Source organism: Dermacentor variabilis, unplaced genomic scaffold, assembly GCF_050947875.1.
Source record: "Dermacentor variabilis isolate Ectoservices unplaced genomic scaffold, ASM5094787v1 scaffold_19, whole genome shotgun sequence".
Lineage (NCBI taxonomy): Eukaryota > Metazoa > Arthropoda > Arachnida > Ixodida > Ixodidae > Dermacentor > Dermacentor variabilis.
The window spans coordinates 2,545,990-2,567,677 of NW_027460357.1; the positions used below are offsets into that span (position 1 = coordinate 2,545,990).

A 21,688-nucleotide genomic window follows, 5' to 3' on the forward strand; every position below is an offset into this window, starting at 1 on the left:
GGAAGAGATGTGTTGCACCGCTGTTCGGGTCTTTCGACATACCAAAGCGAAATGGCCCAACGTGTGGCAGGCGTTGCATCGCCGATTTCTTGCTGGACAATTCCTGTAAGACGCGATATGGTTCCTGCTGCCACACCGATCGCATGCACCACGGTTCCCGGAGGAGCCATGTGCGAAATGTCGACCATCTTGGCGGTTTCTCGGAAGAAGTCGGCCCTCTTGGCGGCTTCTCGGAAGAAGTCGGCCCTCTTGGCGGCTTCTCGGAAGAAGTCGGCCCTCTTGGCGGCTTCTCGGAAGAAGTCGGCCCTCTTGGCGGCTTCTCGGAAGAAGTCAGCCCTCTTGGCGGCTTCCCGGAAGAAGTCTGTCATCTTGGCCCGTCGACGGAACGCCAAGTTGAGATGCCTCGATTCTTCGTACATTTTCGGAGACGAACGCGCGGTTCGCTCGATGCAAGGCTCCTAAAGAGCGTCCAATTTCTTCTGCCTTGTCCAGGGACAGGGTTTCGCCATGAGCTAATAATTTTGCGCGAACGCTGATGTTCGCTACCCCATGTATTATTTGGTCTCGGACGCGCTCATTGTAGGTTGTGCCGAAGTTGCACTGTACCGCCTTCACCTTCAGTGCGGTCACGAATTCCAGGAATCCTTCTCCCTCGAACTGCCTTCGACTGGTGAATTCGTGCCTCTATGCCAGAACATTTGTTGACGCGGCGAACAGCCGGTCAAGCCGCTGCAAGAGTTTCTGGAACTCTAACGCTGGCGGGACCGCATCACTTGACGTTGACGCTGCGCCGGTCGACTGCCTTGCTGCTTCCTGCTCCTCGTCTGCAAAGTACTTTCGTTGTCCCTCACGCCCGAGAGCGCTGACGAGCGCGGACGCTCGTCGCGCATCCGTCCAGTCGCCACCGCCGGCCGCTTCGAGGTGGGCCTGAAAATTTTTTTTCCATCGATACCATGGAATTAACGGTGGCCCGGGCAATTCAAGAAAAACGGGAAGGTTCGCCGTAAAAGAAGCCATGCCGGGTAGCGTGCAGGAGACAGTGCAGGGGACAAGCCGGATCTCGCAGCAGGAATGGGGCAAGGAAGAACAATGGGGGCGAGAAGGCCTAGGCTCGGAAGCCTCGCGAAGCCAAGTGCGTCGGCGACGTTTGCAGGCCGTGCAGACACGTAAGGGACGCTTCACTTACGAAGCTCGTTGGTTTCCCGGGGCTTCGGTCGGAACCGCAGCGGGAATCCCATCCTCGTCGCCATAAGATGTTGTGTCGGCAGCGGTAGGCAAGCGGGGGCCCGCGCCCAGGCGAACGCGCGGCGAGCGCCCGACGGAGAGAGGGAGACACGGAGCCAACTGTTCCTGATGAAAACCGGACAAGGACTGAGCCGGCTCGCGGCCGTTTATTACCAAAAAGGACTTCACACGCCTCCCGATTGGTCCAAGCTCGTCACATGACAGAAGGGGGTGCGCCATCTAGTTAGACTACTACGAAACATAAATGTATGATAACACGGAGATCTGGCAGGGGGAGACACTATACCACACCTGTTTATTCTTGTACGCTGTTTTTCACTACCTCCATAGCATGGCCAGAACACTCCTCATTGACCCCTTGAATATGCCATCTGTGAGAGAGCACCAGCGCACTTTAAGAAATGCAATTTCTGAGCACATCTTTAACGCATTAGCATTCTTAGGGTACACTTCACACACATTCCAGGGGGCCAACTCTCTATGTATGTTTGTATCTGTGTATCTATATATGTTTCTGTCTCACATCTTTGCCTCCTATCTGAGTCACTGGGTAGTCCATGGTCGAATCGGTAGGGCATCAGGATGCTGTGTTGAAAGTGTCAGGAAGCGAGGGCTCGCAGCGGAGCACCAAAACAGAAAGACCAGCGTAGCAGGCATCTAGAACCGAACTGCGTGTGCCATGCTTGAGCATTGAGCATGCGTTGCCCAACTTTATTTTCCATGTTTTTCACAGCCAGTACCAAGACGCTGGCTGAGAGCACCGACCTTAGTGTCCCCGCATTGTGGGTCCGTAGCCACTACAGAGCCCCCCGCCCATACGGAATGGCAAAATGTACGCATCGAATAGGTAGAGATGGGGCTATCTTGGTGACATGCAGATTGGTGGATACGCCGGCGACATCAGCAGGGAGCTCCTTGGGAGACGTCTCGAGGTAGGCTGGTTTGAGGCGGTATAATGAGACCGCCTCTTCACGGCCATTCCATAGTTTGGTGGCGGGCTTCAGTGTCTTGTGCAGGACCCCGTAAGGCCCATCGTAGGAGGGTGTAAGATGTGCCTTTATAGAGTTTTCTCTGAGAAAAGCATGCGTCGAAGACACAAGGTCCAGATGCACAAAGATTCTGTGGTCAGAAAGAAGATCAAGGCGGGGCAGGGCACAGTTGCTCAGTGCAGTCCTGTAGGAATTTGAGGTACTATAGTGGTTGGGGCAAGGGAACTGAATGAACCCTTGCCCCAACCCATGCTGAAACAAAGGCCTTGGTGACTGTTTCCACATTTATGTCTGGAATGGGCATATGGCTTCGGGCCAAGGGGTGAAGAGGGGTGACCTCCAGGAAGTCTGAGGGGTGCACCATAGATGAGTTCGGCTGCTAAACAGCCAAGGTCGCAATGAAGGACTGCACGAGGCCAACAAGCACCATAGAAAGGTGGTCGACCCTGTGCTCTCGATCCAGGCGCACAGTCAGGGCAGCCTTGAGCTGGCGATGGAGCGACTCAACCATACTGTAGGCACAGGGATGGTATGCTGTGTGGGAGTCTTCGTGTGGCGGGTCACTTTGACAGTCTGGCAAGCGAGGCACGAGCAGGCCACTGTCGAACATCGGTGTTAATGCTCAGCCAGACGTACCACTGCGTAACAAGCCATTGTGAGGCACGGATGCTGGGATGGCATATGTCGTGAAGGTACTGGAATACTGTATGACAGAAGGCAGCCGGAATGAAGAGCAAGGTGCAGCCACTGACGTGTCACACCAGAGTGAGCCAGGCACAAACGGGTAAGGAACGAGTTGCAAATGGAGGGAACGGGTATAGTCAAGCAGAGCTTGCAACTCGGGGTCTTCCATCTGTGCCCGATTTTGACGTTTCCAGTCCACAGCAGGTGTAGAAGTGCCAAGGGATGTGATGTGTAAAAGTGCGTCAGTTGCCTCGTTCTAGGTGCCTCTGATGTGCCGGATATCCATTGTGAACTCTGATGTAGGCCAGTTGATGAAGCTCATGTGAGAGGTATTTGAAAGAGTTCATATGGAAGACATACACCAGAGGCTTGTGATCAGTTAGGGCATAAAATGGCTGGCGCTCTAAGAAGTGTTATCTAACAAGTGCTGTATGGTGGAGTAGACGGGGAGCAACTTACTGCCAAAAACACTGCAGCGAGTCTCGGCAGGTTGGAGCTTCCAAGGGAAGAAGCCCAGTGTGTGCCACTCGCAGGTGATTTTCTGTTGGATATCCACGCTGGAAGCATGCACCCTGACGTGAAGAGACACGTTAGTTCTAGGATGGATAAGAAGCACCGAATCGGCAACGGCTTGTTAGCAGCCTTGAAAGTAGCTTGAGTTTCAGGAGACCAGGAGACCGGATGAGGAGCTCTTGGTTGTGCAAGAAGGTATACAAACAAAAAGATTTTTACAAACATCGCCATCCACCAATGCCACGCCAGCTTTATCATGTGAAACTATATGAGACAGACTGTACAATGTTTGAATGAAAGATTAAAGGAGCATGACTATAACGTTTCAAAAGCAGTCGCCTGACACCTTGGGATACATTGTAGAGATTGCGGATGTTGGCCATTCTTTGAGAAATGCAAGATGAGCAAAGATGGCAGCCAAAAATGGCAGGTGAGCAAAGATGGCAGCCAAATGATGGGAGAAATAATCGAAGGCGCTGAGATCGCACATTTGGGAAGTATGTGCGTGAGCATGTCATCAGTCTCCCTTAGTGCAAAGGAAATAATTTCCTCACGCGCTAATCTGGAATTTTGTATCATGGTCCCTTTTTTGCGATGCCAAAGATGATCACATGACAAAGCTGGCTTGGCTTTGGTGGATGGCCATGTTTGTAAAAATCTTTTTGTTTTTGTCGTCACCCCCTCCCCGAGTATCTTCCAGTATTTATTCCATTGACAAAGGAATAAAACGATAGTTGCGAGTAGCGCTCTGTGGTGTGTGTTTCTCTTCTGTGTGTGTCGTCCAAATGTTGCACAATCGAGCCTCTAATATGCTAGACAGACACCGCTGTTTGAAGGAACTTTTTAATGCACACTTGGAGGACTGGGTATGGACTGACTGGGTGCGTACCGCACAGACCAAGTGGTCTGTGCTCGTCTTCAATGAACCTCTTTGACTTGGGTCAATCAGTATGTGCCAGTAGGTGCATACCACTTTTCAATAAATGCCTTTGATGCCAACTTGGGTAACTAGGCATGTGGCACTCTACAATGGCAAAAGAAAAAAAAAACGGTGAAACGCATTTTATTATGACTGTCAACAGTAATGTGTTTGGCATTGAATCAATATAGCGATACATTGTATTGCCACCGTCAAAATAAGTTATGTATGAGTCTTGTACTGCAGTGGGATTCCTATTTCGCATTTCCTTAAGAACATTCAGCATCATTTAACGCCGCTGCCACGAAGCCTGCACGGGACTTCCGAAAAGCATGACGCGCCAGTGTATGCGAATGCGTAGAAATGCATCATGAGGCAATCGGGCTCTTTTCTTGCACTTCTTTCTAGACAGGCCATGACATCTAGTGTTGCTGCTGAAAAGTTCGCACATGGCCTTTGAGATGAAAAGCATGGTGCCCCGGTGCCTGCAAACGCTGAGAATTGGTTCTCTTGCTTGCCTCACATCCAGTGGCGCATCATACTCAGTTACCCAAGTTGGCAAGAGGTTCATTGAAGACAGTTCCAGCTTCCAGACAGTAAACTTCCTGATTATGGGAAGCTAGCTAATGTTGTACCCATTTTCAAGAGCAGTTCCAAGAGCACCGTCTCAAATTATAGACCTATTTTCCTTACTCCCATCTGTTGAAAGCTGCTCGAGCATATTTTGTATTCGGCTTAATTTCATCATTTAAACTCCATTGGGTATCTAACCCAATGGAGTTTAACCCAGCATGGATTTCGAAAAGGCCTTTCTTGCACCAGTCAAGTATTGACCTCTGTGATGAAATTACTCATTGTCTTTACAATAGAGGTCAATGAATTGTGTACTTCTGGATTTCAGAAAAGCAAATGACATGGTGTCTCACTCACTTTTGTTCAAGAAACTTGCTCTCATAAGCACTAACACAATTGGATCAAACATATTTTATTGTTTAGAAAGCAAATAGTCGTCTTGAAAGGGAGTTTCTCGGATGATGTTACTGTTACATCTGGTGTTGTGCAAGGCTCCATGTTGGGGCCGCTTCTCTTTTTTTGTTTTTATAATAATATTTGTGATGGTATTGAAACTCAGATATGATTGTTTGTGGATAATTATGTAGTGTATGCAAGGGTATTTGATGAGACATTGTTTTCCAGTGGTGGCTGACTTGAAGTGCATAGAAAAATGGTGTGTCACTAATAGCATGTCTCTGAACATAAATAAATGTGTACTTGTTGGCTTTCCAAGGAAGATTAACAAAATAATGGATACGTATTTGTTAAGTTGCCAAGAAATAGGAAATAATCAATCAGTAAAATTTGTAGGTGTTATCTCCTGTCAGAGGATAGCTCTTGGTCAGAACATGTTTATATCACAGAAGTGCAGGACATGTCCTTGACTTCTTGCAACAAAGCTTAAAACACGTAAGCATTGACATTAAAGAAGCAGCATATAAATAAAAAAACATGTTTTGCCATTGTATTGGAGTGTGCTTGCTCTGTGTGGGATCTCTTTTGTGGTGTACATATGCATTATAAAAAAAATTCATTGTGGCAAGATTTGTCCTGGGAAGATACGACTGTTTTGGAAATGTAAAGAAAAAGGAAAAAAGAACTTGGTTGGAATCGTTTGTTCGAACAATGAAGCAGGTTACAGATACCTTAAGCTCTTTTATTCAGTCTTCCATAACGATACGGGAACCTGCTCGTCCAACTATCTGAAGGCCCCACATTATGTTCCCTTGTGTAAAGGCCATTCACCTAAAGTTAGGCTGTACCTTTCCAGGACTAAGTAATTATTTTTTATTTCCAAGAATCATTGTCTCTTGCAATTCACTACCTGCAGATGTGGTGCGCTGCAGCACTGTTGATGGGTTTTACGGAAGTTGCACCCCCACCCCCAATAATGCCTTCATGACACTGCAGGTAATGTATGAATAAAGAAATAAAGAAGAGTGGTACATACCCACTGTATTCACGGTGCAGCTCGCTAAAGCGTTGGGGTGAAAGACATTTATTAAAATGTGGCACATACACTGCATTTGGGGCACAGCTTACTAAAGCATTGTGTTACCGTCCTTGAGGAGATCTTATGTTTTTGGTTATTTCCACTCAGCATCTGAGAAATTTAACACTTGTGCTAGACGGTGCCGAGTGTTTTTAGGGAAGCGCGAAAGAGGAGTTCTGCTGAATTTTTAAGATATGGGAAATCTGGAGGCTCACCGAATCAGTACACACATAAGTAATGATTGTCATAAGATTGTTGTATCTGAATAGTGGCTAATTCTCTCTCTCCTCATTATTTTCTGTTGTGATGTCACTGGTGTCAGAAGTAAGCAGCAATGATTCAACTTTTATTTCACATTCACATATCACCCCTCTATGCTCATTTCACTTTCTCAGTGCTCACAGATGAAATACATTTCCTATAAGAGAGCATCTTCTCTGTCAACTTTTCTTGCCGCCCAAGCACTCACCCAAATGTCCTTAGCCCACCAATACTCACCCAACAGGTGCTGCACATCAAAGCAGCAACCGTATGATGTCAGAGATGCTGTCTTATTAATGGCAAAATTTCTCTGCCACACAAAGGATAAGTGCGGGCGGACCCACTTTTGTGGCAACCATACGGCGACGTGGTCAATCAGCAGCAGAGGAGTGATCGCTATGGCTGTCTGGTGTCTCGTTGCTATGGATTTCCGGTTCACTTTCAAGCTGTAGCTGATAATGCTTCAGAACAAACCATCGACACTCACAAATCGCAATGACATGCCACAGTTGTTTTTCATTTCACATAGAAAAAAAATATTGTGAGATAGCGTAGGTTAGGGTGTTTTGGTATTCCGTAATTGAGGTTTTTTAGCGCACGAAAAGGGACGAAAGACAGTGGCAAGACGCGGACACAGCGCTAACTTCCAACAATTGTTTTATTCCACAAAGCGGTACACATATATATAGGTAACTCACACTACCGTACGCATGCGCATATGTACTGATTTTTAATCAAATGATACAGCAACGAGACATGTGTAATGGAAAGTTAAGATGATGTCAAAGATGAAAAAACAACCATGCATAGTCCAAAAAAATTTTTTTGTAATTGCAAGATTAAAATGTCATCTCGATTAGACCACCCCCTGCGTCATGTTTAAAAAATCGAATTCGTTTTTTAAAAGATCGATTGAAGGCACGCTAACACAAGCTCTCCCTAAACTAGCGATCTTCGCCGCTTCAATAATCTCACGTGTTGTTTGCGCTGCGCTTCTTCCTATCACCGTGCACTGTGACTGGAGTATAGGGGCATCTGGCTTTTCACTGCAGAAAGCATGGGTGCAGTCCCATTTATAAACAGTGCACGGTGATAGGAAGAAGCGCAGCGCAAACAACACGTGTAATTATTGAACCGGCGAAGATCGCTAGTTTAGGAATCGCTTGTGTTAGCGCCGCCTTCAATCGATCTTTCAAAAAAAGAATTTGATTTTTTAAACGTGACGCAGGGGGTGGTCTGATCGAGATGACATTTTAATCTTGCAATTACAAAAATTTTTTTTGGCTATGCATGGTCATTCTTTCATCTTTGATATCATCTTAACTTTCCATTGCACATGTCTCGTTGCTGTCTCATTTGATTAAATATCAGTACATATGCGCATGCGCACGGTGGTGTGTGTTACCTATATATATGTGTACCGCTTTGTGGAATAAAACAATTGTTGGAAGTTAGCGCTGTGTCCGCGTCTTGCCACTGTCTTTCGTCCCTTTTCGTGCGCTAAAAAACCTCAGAAATTGTGAGATATGCGGCACCGTCCGCAAGCCACATGCCAATCTATCTAAAATTGTCACTGAAAATCGCTAAACCTATCATTGGAAATCATACACCAACACAGAAGTAGTTGAACGCTGCTTGAAGAAAAATATCAGGTTAAGCCGCAGACACCATACGAACTACGAAAAAATGTAATAGTCAAGTCCAGATGACTTACAAATTACTATGCAAAAAAGGTGAGGCGTGCAGGTAGAACACAAGAGAAGTGGACAACACAAACGCTTCTCTTCTGTCCTGTCTGAACGCCTCACCTTTTTTGCATAATGAATCCTTACCAACTAGCTCAGCTTTCTGTCATTCTGTGTTACAAATTATGCCTTACAGAAATTACCATCGCTAATACCAGAACTCCTGAACGAATACACCAACATATTGAACCTTTTACACAACGACATGTCCCCAATACAAATTAAAAAGCAAGTTAAGGCAATATTACTTTCTAAGGGCTAGGTTTGTGCTGGGTGTTGCATTACAGTCGAACCCACTTATAACAATACCAGTTTTAACAATATATCGGTTATAACAATGAGAAGCAGCTGAACTGTCAACATCTGCCCTCATGCGACATTATCGGCTATAATGATGAAGTCTGGCTATAGGGTGTCCATGCTAAAAGGTGATGGAATGCGAAATCCTTGAAAAGAAAAATAAGTTTGAACCGCTGCATGCTGCCCCACGGTTTCCCGCCTTCTCCACTTCACCAGCCTCGCACACCTTTCCCGTTGTCATTCCCCCCTTCCGAACACGATTGGGCTGCGCCCATAGCATTACGCCGCGCCACCCTCCGCAACACAAGTTGACCACGCCAACTTCACTGACAGCACTGGGCGCTGCTCCAAGATTGCTCACTGGCCCCTCATGCTGTGCACACTCCGTAGTTCTACCAATGGATTAAGCTGCTCGTGCTTGTCTTTTTTGGTTGCGTTGAAGTCATTCCTGGGCACGTAGTTTCTCTGCCTCGTTTTACTTGACGCCGAAACAGGAGGTGGCTGATCCAATCGCTGTACATTGGCAATGCATGACATTGCCGGTGAAAAAAAACGAAACAAAGTGCTTCTAACTGATCAGGCAATCATTGCGAACGTGCCTGATTCGGGTAGCGACGTTGGCAGTGATGGTGATAACGGCAGCGACGACGCGGTAGGGCAGGCTGCTTCAACGTTATTCTTGCAAGAGGCCCTGGGGACGATTCAGTCCCCCCAGTGGCTTCGTTTTTGCGAGGGACTTTCCACTGGACTACATGGAGCACCTGGATGCCTTGGAGAATGATGTTGGCAAGCTTTGTGTGAAGCAAACAAAGCTGATGAACATGGCGCTTTCTCATTGGGGCGATCTCACCACAGCATTTCTGCTGGATTTCTCAAGCTGAGAGGCTGCCGTGGCAACCTTCTCACATTTTTTAAAAGGCCCCTTTTGAGGCCACCAAAGCATTGCTTTAGTGGAGTTCGCATGTCACTTGTCGCCTGTGACCCCGCTTTGCAGTTATAGTAGTAGTGCCATTCTTGAACGCCAACAGCGGCGGCTTGTTACATGCAATCGGAGTGCGCAGGAAGCAGAGTTAAACAGTTATACGAGTCAACAGAATCGGCAGTCAGATAGAGGAAGGTGGTGGGGAAGGGCACTGGCCTCCCCACCATTATAGGTTTCTCTCAACAGTTCTGCACTCCCCCATTTTGATTTTTTTTCGTGCAACCCAGTTTTAACAATTATTGGTTATAACAATGGAATTTCTGTGGCACTTGAATATTGTTATAAGTGGGTTCGACAGTATAGATTTCATTTTGGTGTGTGATGTGCTATGAACTATATGATACATGTGTAACATTGTTTGTTTGTTGTCCTTTTTATTCTTCTGAAGAGCAGAAAAAATAATTGCTATATTTACATTGAGGTATGCGCCTCATTGGGATTGTATGATCTGTAACAATATGAAAATGATGGCACTGCTGTGGCTGTTGTCTGGGTGGCATAGCCTAGCCAGGCACTTACTGGGCCTTCTTCTATGCCTCCCGAGACAATTGTCTTGAATGAAGAATGAATCAATCTCGCGGGATAGCACCCATTGCATGGTTGCATATTCACAGCGGTGCAGAGTGTGTACATGCAGTTTAGTGTTGTTCTCATGTTCTCTTGGGCCATCAAAATCCACAGGAGACTCTTTGCTGGCCCATTGGAGGCACCCACCTTACCTTTCTTTTACGTAGACCTAATTCTAATTCAAAAAAAATTTTTATCAAGGTATTTTGCTTATAGCGAAAATAGAATATGTGATACAGGTATTTTTGTCCGATACAGCATTGTCCACACTACAGGTGAAATTCGGGCTAGTTGGCTATTTATGATCTAATAATAGCATGTAAAACAAGGGACGAACAAGCACTGTGTATATTATCTCTTTATGCTCGTTCGTTGTTATTGAAGCAACATTGTCATAATGAGGTTCGACTGTATGTTCTTGTATCTTTTGTGCAATGAGCATACAAATGCATTTTTCATGTGATTGAAGGAACTTCAGTATTCAAACACTAAAGGTTGCTATTTGTTTAAGCCTTCTGTGGCAGGCTAATGTGTTGCTTGCACCAGAAGCTTCTGGTGGGCTTCACTCAAGTGAAAGCACTGATGAAAGGCATACCGCATTAGTGTGAACTCATCAGTTGCCTCCGTTCAAGGCACACACATGCTTTCGTCTTTTTTAATCCATGCAGATCTGTGAACTGCTTATCCTGTGTGCTTGTATACTGATAACGCAGTGAAAATTTCTTACTACATTGTAATCACGCCATAGAGGCAAAGCATGAGAGCCCGCTCGAGTTTGTTTCAGTCGTAATAATGACTGTCTATTTTGTTTCGTATGTGGTTAAACCTGAATTCATTTATATTTGAGAATATAATGAGGAGTTTGAAACATAATGAACTTTTTCTTATAAACACCATCAAATGAGGTCGTGTTGGTGATATTTTGTTCTTCTGCAGTCGTGGAAGGTGAGAGCATCAACTACGTAGTCAAGAAAGCAACATACAAGCCAGAAGTCCACCCAGAGCAGAGCCAGAAGCATGACGATTACGTGCTACAAAAGCTTTTCAAGAAGTCTGGTATGTGCTTGATGCATGTAGGGAAGTACAGTTGAGTGCCTTCACAAGGAAATGATGAGTGAACGAAGGAATAATTCTGCCCCAGCTTTATTGTGAGCTACCTTTGCAATGAAGTGACCTGTTTAACAAATGATTTCAGAGGCCCTATAAAGGCATTGAAGTGTACTTCTTGAAAGTATTACTCCTAACTGAGTTTGTTTATTTATTAAAATCACAACATGCACCCATAGGGCATCATTGTAGCAGGGGTACCTTACTCAGTAACATCAAAGATTATGTTGGTTGGTTCTGCATGACTAAAGGTGACAGTGCAACTTCTTGAATGAAAATAAAACCTACAAATAACACAGACAATGAAAAGCACTGACTTCTAATTGGGAATACCGTATTTACTCGCATAATGATTGCACTTTTTAGTAAATAAAATTGATGCAAATTCAAGGGTGCAATCATTACGTGGTTTAAATTTTCCGCGAAAAGAAAAAAAATTATTTTTTTTTCATCTCGCGTTTGCTGCGAGATGACACCATGTCAACAAGCAGGCAGCTGCTGCTGAACAGTGCGGTACAACAAACCAAAAATGGCGGCCGGCGGAGCAAGCCGAACGCGCCGAACGCGATTTCTTTTATTCTCGTTGCACGCATTGAAACAGCTTCTTCCGTATCAGTAATGAATAATATCATAAATATCTGAAAGTTTGCGACAATAACGTAGCCATGTCCACTTTGAGGGGCAGAAACAGAGGTGGGCACGCCTAGCGGCCAGTGACATAGAAACACATTACAGGCATGCTGCGGAAACTGCGGCATTTGTCTTCACTACTACGCTAATACAGCATGTTTCCGCTAAGGGTGGGCGAATATCTTAGCTGTGTTAAAAGCCTCGGCATATGAATAGGGTACACTGCTAACGTATCAGTGTAAACGTGGCCACTATCGTTGTCGCTCGCGATTTGTTGCGTGCCCACGAGTGCAGACGAGAAGAATCGAAAGGTCCCTTTTGTTCCTGGTGTTAACAGTACAAAACGTAGACGAGACACGAGACAAGAAGACGACACCGCAAGCGCTGACTTTCAACAACGTTTATTTGAAAGAAACACGGCTTCTTATACCATTGCCCATACGTGGCGCAGTCACGGGATCGCACATCATGTGAAACACACACTTTTTAGAAGGGTTGAAATCTAGGCCACTTGGTACATATTTGAAAGAAAAACCAGTCAAAAAACACAAAGGACAAGAGGAGAGGTTCACACCACAACGACTGGACTATCAACTGAGCTTTATTAGAATCGGTGTAGTCCCAGCAAGACTTTCTTTTTTTGCACTCAAGACAGCGGTTGTACATGCAAAAGCTCAAGTTCTTTTTTTTGTGTCATTAACAAGGACGGCGTGCTAACGCATTGATCATGAAGTCTGTTAATCTCGGCTGCCTCAATTATCTCCCGGACCAGCTGGTAATTGGGTTTCTTCAGCACTCACAGCGTCTGAATTCTGCGACGCAAGCTTTAGAGGGGCAATCCCTGACATGGATACCTAGATTCCTGTTAGCCTGTTCGAGGCCAAGTTTATGTTCCTTTAGTCTTTCGTTTGTGCATCTTGAAGTTTGCCCTATATACTTTTTTCCACATTTCAAAGGTATTGAATACACCGCGGCTTCTGTGCACTCCACAGAACGATTCTGGTGATTTATCATGCACCGTTGCTGCTTTATCTGCTCTTCAGCATTGACACGTCGGCAGAGGCTTTTCAGTTTTTCCGGGGCAATAAGCACTACATTAACTCCAGCTTTGCGCCCAATCTTTTTCAAGCGGTGAGAAAAGTTGTGCACATATAGCAGGGCCACGGTCCTTCGCTTTTCTTTCATTTTTGGCTTCTCGCCACCTTGTTCGCCTCGGACACGCTCGAGTTTTAGGTTCTTGCTCATTTTTTTCTGCAACAGACACAAGAAGGTGCGACAGGTAACCAGCCCTAGTAAGGCGGTCAACCTGCCGACGAAAACTTTGTTCCTTCGCGTGGATGCACAATTTTTTAAGGGTATTTTTTAGACAAAGGTTTGCAATTGCTCTCTTCACCAGTTTTGAATGCGCTGATTGGAATGGCAGTGGCGCCTTGTTGCCTCTGAGTTTATAGGCCCAGCAGACCTTCACCCTGGAGAGCTCAAGTCTGAGATCAAGGAATCTCAAAGACACTTGCGTGGGGGCCTCGTGGCTAACAACAAGCGGCTGAAGTGCATGACTAAAGCATGTTACTGCCTCCAAAACTGCGTCCTCTGAATTCGCGCCAGAGCCATCACAGAACTAAGTAATCGTCAACATAACAAAAGACTCTCCGGACGCTTGTTCTGGTTAGGGCATTCTGATGTAATCTATCTTTCTGGGCAAGATACAAATAGCTAAGTGCTGGCGCAATATATGACCCTATACAGATGCTGTGTTTCTGGAGGTACACATTCGCTCCCACAAAACATGAGTGGGCTTCAAATATACAGAAAAGAATTCCAGGAACCCACCGGTTGAAACCCCGCAGGCATTTTGAAAAGCACCAGCACCGTGTGCATCTATACATTCTTCCACGCAGTCGAAAATCTCATCTTGGGGGATCGAATAATGTAAATCTTGAACGTTTACAGAGCATGCTACAAATTCAGTGCTAGAGCTGTCTTTTAAAAACCTTATTACATCGTCTGAGGATTTCACCTGGAAAGGATCGTCAACAGTTAGTAGTTTTAGTTTGTAGTTTGCAGTTAGTAGTTTTTTTGTTGTTGTTCTTCACCAAAACCATTATGAAGCCTACAAATAATAAAGCCAAGGTAAGTTTGGTTGAAGTTTCTTTTTTCATGAGAGTGCGGAAAGTGATTAAAGGAATGAAATGGAGCATCTGCTTAAGAATGTTTGATGCGTGCAGACCGCTTGGTATCTCTTCAAGAGTCGTTCACGTGGCATTCGACAGATGGTAAGCGCGATCATCATTAGCTAGACTTGGCATGCGACATATTGCTGCAAAAAGTTCGGGGTGCGATCATTACACGGGAAAGAAAATGAATTTTGACGACAAAATTCAGGGGTGCGATCATTACGCGAGTGCGATCATTATGCGAGTAAATACGGTATTTATGTGCACAAAAGCTGTGCACATTACAAGTGCGGCAAGTTCGACTGGTTTATAAGGTTGTAATCGAGAGTTCGACAGAAGCCCGTCTGGTCGGGATGAGTCATGACAAACACGTACAGTCGAACCCAACTATATCGAACCTGTTTACATCGAAATATTCTATATATCGAACAACTTCTGGACACGGTATAGTTACAATGAGTATATATAGCAAAAATTACGCTTACATCAAACAAAACTAGTAGCGACTCCCGATATATCGAACGTCAAGTGGCGGAAAGTGCCCCGGAAGTTGGCTTTCCCTCGCGGTTGTGGGAAAGCCCGGCAGCACAACTCCATCCAACTGCTCTCCTTACGTGACCGTGCTACCTTGGAGCCGCCGACACCCGTCTGCAAAAATTATCCTGGCCCGCCCACAGCGCTTGCTCAGACAGCCAATCAGAGGCTCTTGTGCCCTCGTCGTGCAAGGTGGCAAAAGTGAGAGTTGTCTCGCTGCTTTTCTGGTTCATTGTGTGCGCCTTGTGGGCCTTCTTCGCTGTGTTACTGTGATAAAGTGGCAGAATTCGCCTTTTGTCGTGACGCTCAATCATAAATCGGGTCCAACGCGGTGAGAAGTTGGATGTCCCTGCAACGTACAAGATTCCGAGGTGCACTCTCGGCACGATCTTGAAGGGGGAGATTAGGGCTAAAGCGGCCTAACTCACGACCCAATGCCCGTGCCACCCGACGCGTACGCACGGCCGTGTACGAGCGGTTAATCCGAAACAGCTTCAGCCGTAATGACTTTCGCGTGCTCGGTGATGACTAAATTCTGATGAATGCGACGCAGCCTTTGCCAGTGTTGCCGAAACTTAGAGCGAGCTGTCATAATTTCCGGAAGTGTTGACGAATTAACAGTGGACGAGTTTGTGAGCGCAAATGATGGTGTCGCGACCACGGGAGAGCCCGGAAACAAAGACTACATTGCCGAAATCGTGCCATGCACATGTGAAAGTGCCCCCAATGAGGAAAGCAACGACCATCCTTGGCCCACTTCCTTCGAAGTGATTGGTGCGCTCGCACTAGTCCGGTGCTTCTGCGCGAATGCGGAAGGTTGCAGCCTCAGCTGCTCCGACTCCTTAAACAAAGTGGAAAAGTGCGTGCGTCGCACGCAGCGAAATTGCGTAAGCAGAAGAAAATGCAGGACTATTTTGTGTGAAACTGAGCTAGTTTGATCAATAAAGGGATTTTAAAAATGGTATGTGCTTTTATGACATCCAATTATTTAGCAGGCTTATATCGAATTATGCTCTATATTGAACTGATCGGTGTTTTTTTGCGAGTTCGATGTCGCCGGGTTCGACTGTACACTGACCAAGTAAACCTTATTAAAAGACAAGACATTACGGCTTTCATATGGAAGCCTTGTGCCCAGTAGGTCAAAAAAGGTTGAAGTGCCTGTTTAAATGTCGAAAGAATATCAGCAATCTCGAAGGTATAGTAAAAGTAGCGGGAGAATTCTATACTGACTTGTACAGTACCCAGAAGACTCAGGATAACTCCATTCGAAACAGTAATGAACAGGATACAGAAACACCTCCTGTAACTAGCGGGGAGGTTAGAAGGGCCTTGGCAAAACATGAAATGGGGAAGAGCGGCAGGAGAGGATAGAATAACAGGCGATTTAATCAAAGATGGAGGAGACATAGTGCTTGGAAAACATAGTGCTTGGAAGTCTCTGTTGACTGTAAGGATCCCAGAAAACTGGAAGAATGCAAACATACTAATCCACAAAAAGGGAGATGTCAAAGAATTCAAAAATATACAGGCCCATTAGCTTACTTCTCATATTACGTAAAATATTCGCCAAGATAATCTCCAATAGAATAAGGGCAACACTGGACTTTAGTCAGCCAAGGGAACAGACAGATCTCGGGAAGGGATGCTCTACAGTGGATCACATCCATGTCATCAATCAGGTAATCGAGAAATCCGCGGAGCGCAATCAGCCTCTATATATGGCTTTCATAGGTTACAAAAAGGCATTTCATTCAGTAGAGATACCAGCAGTCATAGAGGCATTACGTAATCAAGGAGTACAGACCGCGTATGTAAATATTCTGGAAAATATCTACAGAGATTCCACAGCTTAATTCTCCACAAGAAAAGTACGAAGATACCTGTAAAGAAAGGGGCCACACAAGGAGACGCAATCTCTTCAATGCAATTCACTGCATGCTTGGAAGAAATATTCAAGCTATTAAACTGGGAAGGCCTAGGAGTAAGGATTGACGGCGAATATCTCGGCAACCTTCGGTTTGCCGATGACATTGTTTTATTCAGCAACACTGCAGACGAGTTACAACAAATGATTGAAGACTAACAGAGAAAGTGTAAGAGTGGGGTTGAAGATTGTGCTATTGACCGAAGGTGAAGTCAGGCTCCAGCCGTTCCGATGTAAAAAGCCGTTTGTTTATTCAACATATACAACCATATATATAATGAAGAACAGAAGCGCCCCCTGGGGAATAAAGAACTCAAAAGAATAACGAAACTAAATACCACATACTCCCTCCCTTATGTTTAGTGATTAGTGGTTAGTAAGTATTAGTAAGGAAAACCCCAAGGTATGCACACTGCTTATTTACATATTTACAAACTATATACACAACGTCAGACCGCCAACTAGTTGGTCTGATAGTCTTGGAGCCAGGCCGGCGGCCGGCGCTCTCGGGTCGGCCGCTTTGGACGTCGCAGTGGCGACGAGCTCGTAGACTGCTGCTGCGGTATGCCAGGAGACCGCGCCTACCAAAGTGTGAAGCACTCTGTGTGGGGCAACGGGAAACTGTCTGGAACAGTAGCTTTGTTCGGCTCTCGAAGGTCTACACACATACTGATGCTACCGCCTTTCTTGTCAACAACAGCAATGGGGGCACCCATTCAGAAGCATCGATGCGTTCGATGATGTCAAGGCTCAGCAACCTCTGAAGCTTCGAAGTTACAGGCTGCACGCCTTGCCGCATCTTGATACAATACGTGAACCCCTTAGCAAAACCCAACTTGGGACTGAAAAGTGAACTGAACTCATGTGCTAAGGCTGGCGGAAGAGCTTTGTTACGGGGCTGCGTGCTTGACGGTGTGGAAATGGAACAGGATAGCGCGTCAACAACAGTCGGCAGCGGAGCAACGGACGTGTATAAGCACTTGAAAGGAGAACCCTCAATGCGAAGATCCAAGGCTTTAATGCCATGGATCTTCGCATTGAGGATCTTCGAATATAAAAACGTAGCGACGCTGTGCGGCCTTTAAACTGAACGTCTGCCTGGAAACAACCTAGCACGGGAATTGGCCGTTGAGAGTAGTCAAACAGAGTAACATGCGGAGCAGGCAGGAGCGGAACGCTCTGAAAATATCGACTGAATTCTTGCTCCAAAAGGATCGAAACAGACGACCCTGAATCTACAAGGAATGTCAAGGTGACATTGGCGACTTGGACTTGAATATGAATTCCGCTATGCGTGGAACGCTGCACAGTCAAAACTTGCTCAGCGCTGCTAGATGACGAAACATCTTCATGAAATTCAACTTCACGGACTCGGCCTTGCATTTGAGTTAGCTTGCGGTTGCATACCCTTTGAAAGTAGCCCTTGCGACCGCAAAACGAGCAAGTCTTGCCATGCGCTGGGCACTGCGGCGCTGACGCGATGTGGTCCCGCGAGCCGCTTCGGAAACAATGTGGTGAACCGCAGCGGCTACTTTTTTCTCGGTTCCGCTCAGGGCGGCGGTTCCGCTGCGGCGCACGTGAGCCGCCCGCGCTCCTCATTAAATTCTGCTCAGCGGTGGCTGCCGGTTGTGAATTCGTTTTTTTCGAAGAATGCGAGGATGGTTTAAAACGCTGCCGCAATGAAATTGCTTCGACGGAAGCAGAAAGCTCCTTTAGCTCTTCAGCCGCCTGCTCAAACTGAAGTGCAATTCGAACTGAATTCTCGAATGAAAGTTTGGAACCCTCAAGCAGTAACCGCTAGCATACGCGATTAGAAGCTACGCCGGCAACGAATTGATTCCGCAGAGCATCATCTTGCGAGGCAAATGAACAATATGATGCTAGCTCCTGTAGAGCGCCAACAAAGTCACGAACGGACTTGCCTGTGTGTTGGCTGGGGCGGTGAAAGCGATGACGCTCGACGATAATGTTGCATGACGTTGTAAACTGGTGCCGTAATGCGGCGAGTGCAGAGTCGTATTCGTCAGGAGGGGCCACGACAGACTTGTCATCAGCAAGGGCTGCGGCACTTGGCGCTGCCGGTGCTGCGGTGCTGGTCCCTGCATGTAGCGTCTGATAAATACGCTAGCCCTCCGCCCCCAAACAATGCAAAAGAATAACCTTGCGTTGCTCCGGCTTGAATGCGGTGGCTCCGGATGCCAGTAAGTACCGTTGAACATCTGCTCCCACTGCTCCCATGGCAATGACGGCCGGCCGGGCGTCGGAAGGAAAAACGGTGGCGGAGCAAGCCCGGTGAAGCTCATGGTTGGCGGATCCGGATGGCGCAGCGGGGCTAAGGGTACGTTCAAGGCATCCTCATTGCCAATGTGGTATTGACCGAAGGTGAAGTCAGGCTCCAACCGTCCCGATGTAAAAAGCCGTTTATTCAACGTATACAACCATGTATATAATGAAATACAGAAGCCCCCCCTGGGGAATAAAGAACTCAAAGGAATAACGAAACTAAATACAACTTTAGTCAGCCAAGAGAACAGGCAGGACTCGACAAGGGATATTCTACAGTGGGTCACATCCATGTTATCAATCAGGTAATCGAGAAATTCGCAGAGTACAATCAGCCTCTATATATTGTCACGTGGTGGTGACGTTGAAGAACACAGTAGCAATACTGTGAAGTACAAAACTTAACTTTTATTGGGCGAACCTGTGCCCACAAAAACAGGCTACACTTACAGCACAACGATAGCGGCGAACACGGTCGGCGATCGTCGAAAATCTGATCAGCGGGTCAAGTGCGTCGGCTTTTATAGATCAGTCGTCGAATGTTCCCGAGTGATCACTGGGACCCGCATGCCTTCAACGAAGTTCTACGCCACTCACGTCGCGCATACATACGATCAGATTACACAAGGTTCGCTCACAGACAGTGGATGGAAGCGTCGATAACATTCCAGAAACTTCCGATACATGCAGGCGCGTCCTGCGCTGTGCGATAACATTTGTTAGGCGGTGAAACTTGTCGCCCGATAAAGACAAACAAGTACACGTGTCAATACCCCCCTCTTAAAAAGCATCGACCCTGCAAACAAACGAAAGTAATAAACAAAACCCCCGTAGCAAAGAAACAGCGAACTAAGGAAATTCGTAAGCGTGCGTAAAAGGGCTTAGGACGCACCACATGGACCACTTCAGATCGTGCGCGGCGCCGCTGTGAATCTGCAATGTCGTCTGGCACGACCTCATAGTCTAGTGCGCCAATACGTCAGATGACGTTGTAGGGTCCGAAATAGCGTCGCAATAGTTTCTGAGTCCTCGTCGGCGTATCGGGGTCCAAACCCAAACACGGTCACCGGGCTGGTACTCGACGTAGCGTCGTCGGAGGTTGTAGTGTCGGCTGTCAGTAAGCTGCTGGTTCTTGATCCGTAGGCGGGCGAGCTGTCGGGCTTCTTCGACGCGCTGGAGATAGGTAGCGACGTCAACATTCTCTTCGTCAATGATGTGCGGCAGCATGGCGTCGAACGTCGTCGTCGGGTTCCTGCCGTAAACCAACTTGAACAGCGTGATCTGTGTTGTTTCTTGCACCGCCGTGTTGTAAGCGAAGGTTACTTACGGGAGGACCGCGTCCCACGTATTGTGCTCAACGTCGACGTACATTGCTAGCATGTTGGCGAGGGTCTTGTTCAGGCGCTCCATGAGACCATTCGTCTGTGGGTGGTAGGCAGTTGTCCTCCTGTGGCTTGTCTGGCTGTATTGCAGGATGGCTTGGGTGAGCTCTGCTGTAAAAGCCGTTCCTCTGCCGGTGATGAGGACTTACTTCTGGGGCACCATGTCGCAGCAGGATGTTCTCGACGAAAAATTTCGCCACTTCGGCTGCGCTGCTTTTTAGTAGAGCTTTAGTTTCAGCGAAGTGGGGGCGAGATAGTCGCTACGACGATGCACATATTCCCGGATGTTGACATCGGAAACGACCCCAACAAATCTATCCCGATCTGCTGGAATGGTCGGTGAGGAGGTTCGATCGGCTGTAGTAATCCTGCTGGCCTTGTCGATAGTGTCTTGCGTCGCTGACAGTCTCGGCATGTCTTGACATAATTGGCGACGTCGGCGGTCAGACGTGGCCAGTACTACTTTTCCTGTATACTCGACAGCGTCCGGGAGAATCCAAGGTGCCCAGCAGTTGGCTTGTTGTGTAGGGCGTGCAGTACTTCTGGACACAGCGCTGACGGTACAACAAAAAGGTAGCTGGCACGGACTCGTGAGAATTTCTTCTTCACGAGCAGTTTGTTTTGATGCGTGAACGGAGACAACCCGCGCTTAAATGGCCTAGTGATAACGTCGGTGTTCCCTTCCAAATACTCGACGAGGCCTTCTAGCTCCGGGTCTGCTCGTTGGTGTTTAGTGAAATTTCCCGCGCTTATTCTAAGGAAGGCATCGTCATGCTCGTCGTCTTACGGCGGGGGATCGATGGGGGCACGTGATAAGCAGTCGGCGTCAGAGTGTTTCCTTCCGGACTTGTATATTACCGTGACATCATATTCTTCCAGTCTGAGGCTCCACCGCGCCAGCCGTCCTGAAGGGTCCTTTAAGTTAGCTAGCACAACAAGTGATGGTCGCTGACGACTTTGAATGGCCTGCCATAGAGGTAAGGGCGGAATTTTGCTGTAGCCCAAATGATGGCGAGGCATTCCTTTTCAGTCGTAGAATAATTGTCTTTTGCTTTCGACAGCGACTGGCTAGCATAAGATATCACCCGTTCAAGTCCGTCTTTCCTCTGGACTAGGACGGCACCGAAGCCTAGGCTGCTGGCGTCAGTGTGGATTTCGGTATCGGCGTCCTCGTCAAAGTGTGCAAGTACCGGCGGTGACTGCATGCGTCGTTCTTGAAATGCATCGGCCTGCGGCGGTTCCCACTTGAGCTCGACATAACATTTGGTTAGATGTGTTAGTGGCTCCGCGATGCTTGAAAATTCCTTGACAAAGTGCCTCTAGTAGGCACACATGCCAAGGAATCTGCGCACTGCCTTCTTGTTGATTGGCTGCGGGAACTCTGTGATGGCAACTGTCT

General features: G+C 46.9%; 1 protein-coding gene and 1 pseudogene across 4 annotated transcripts in view; one reads left to right on the forward strand and one right to left on the reverse strand.

Annotated features, from left to right (window-relative positions):
* The window catches only part of LOC142568468 (DNA excision repair protein ERCC-6-like), a 595,812-nt gene that overhangs the window by 504,259 nt on the left and 69,865 nt on the right, over positions 1-21,688 (forward strand). For 2 of the 4 annotated variants that reach the window (XM_075678392.1, XM_075678393.1), the window contains one exon: positions 11,189-11,308. The exons of 1 other annotated variant lie outside the window; for it this stretch is intronic. In XM_075678392.1, coding sequence (XP_075534507.1) covers positions 11,189-11,308 — 120 coding nt within the window. Of the gene's footprint in view, positions 1-6,235; positions 6,316-11,188; positions 11,309-21,688 lie in introns of all 4 variants that reach the window. One more of the 4 variants, XR_012825434.1, reaches the window with a different exon arrangement.
* On the reverse strand, positions 17,086-18,927 carry LOC142568485 (uncharacterized; annotated as a pseudogene).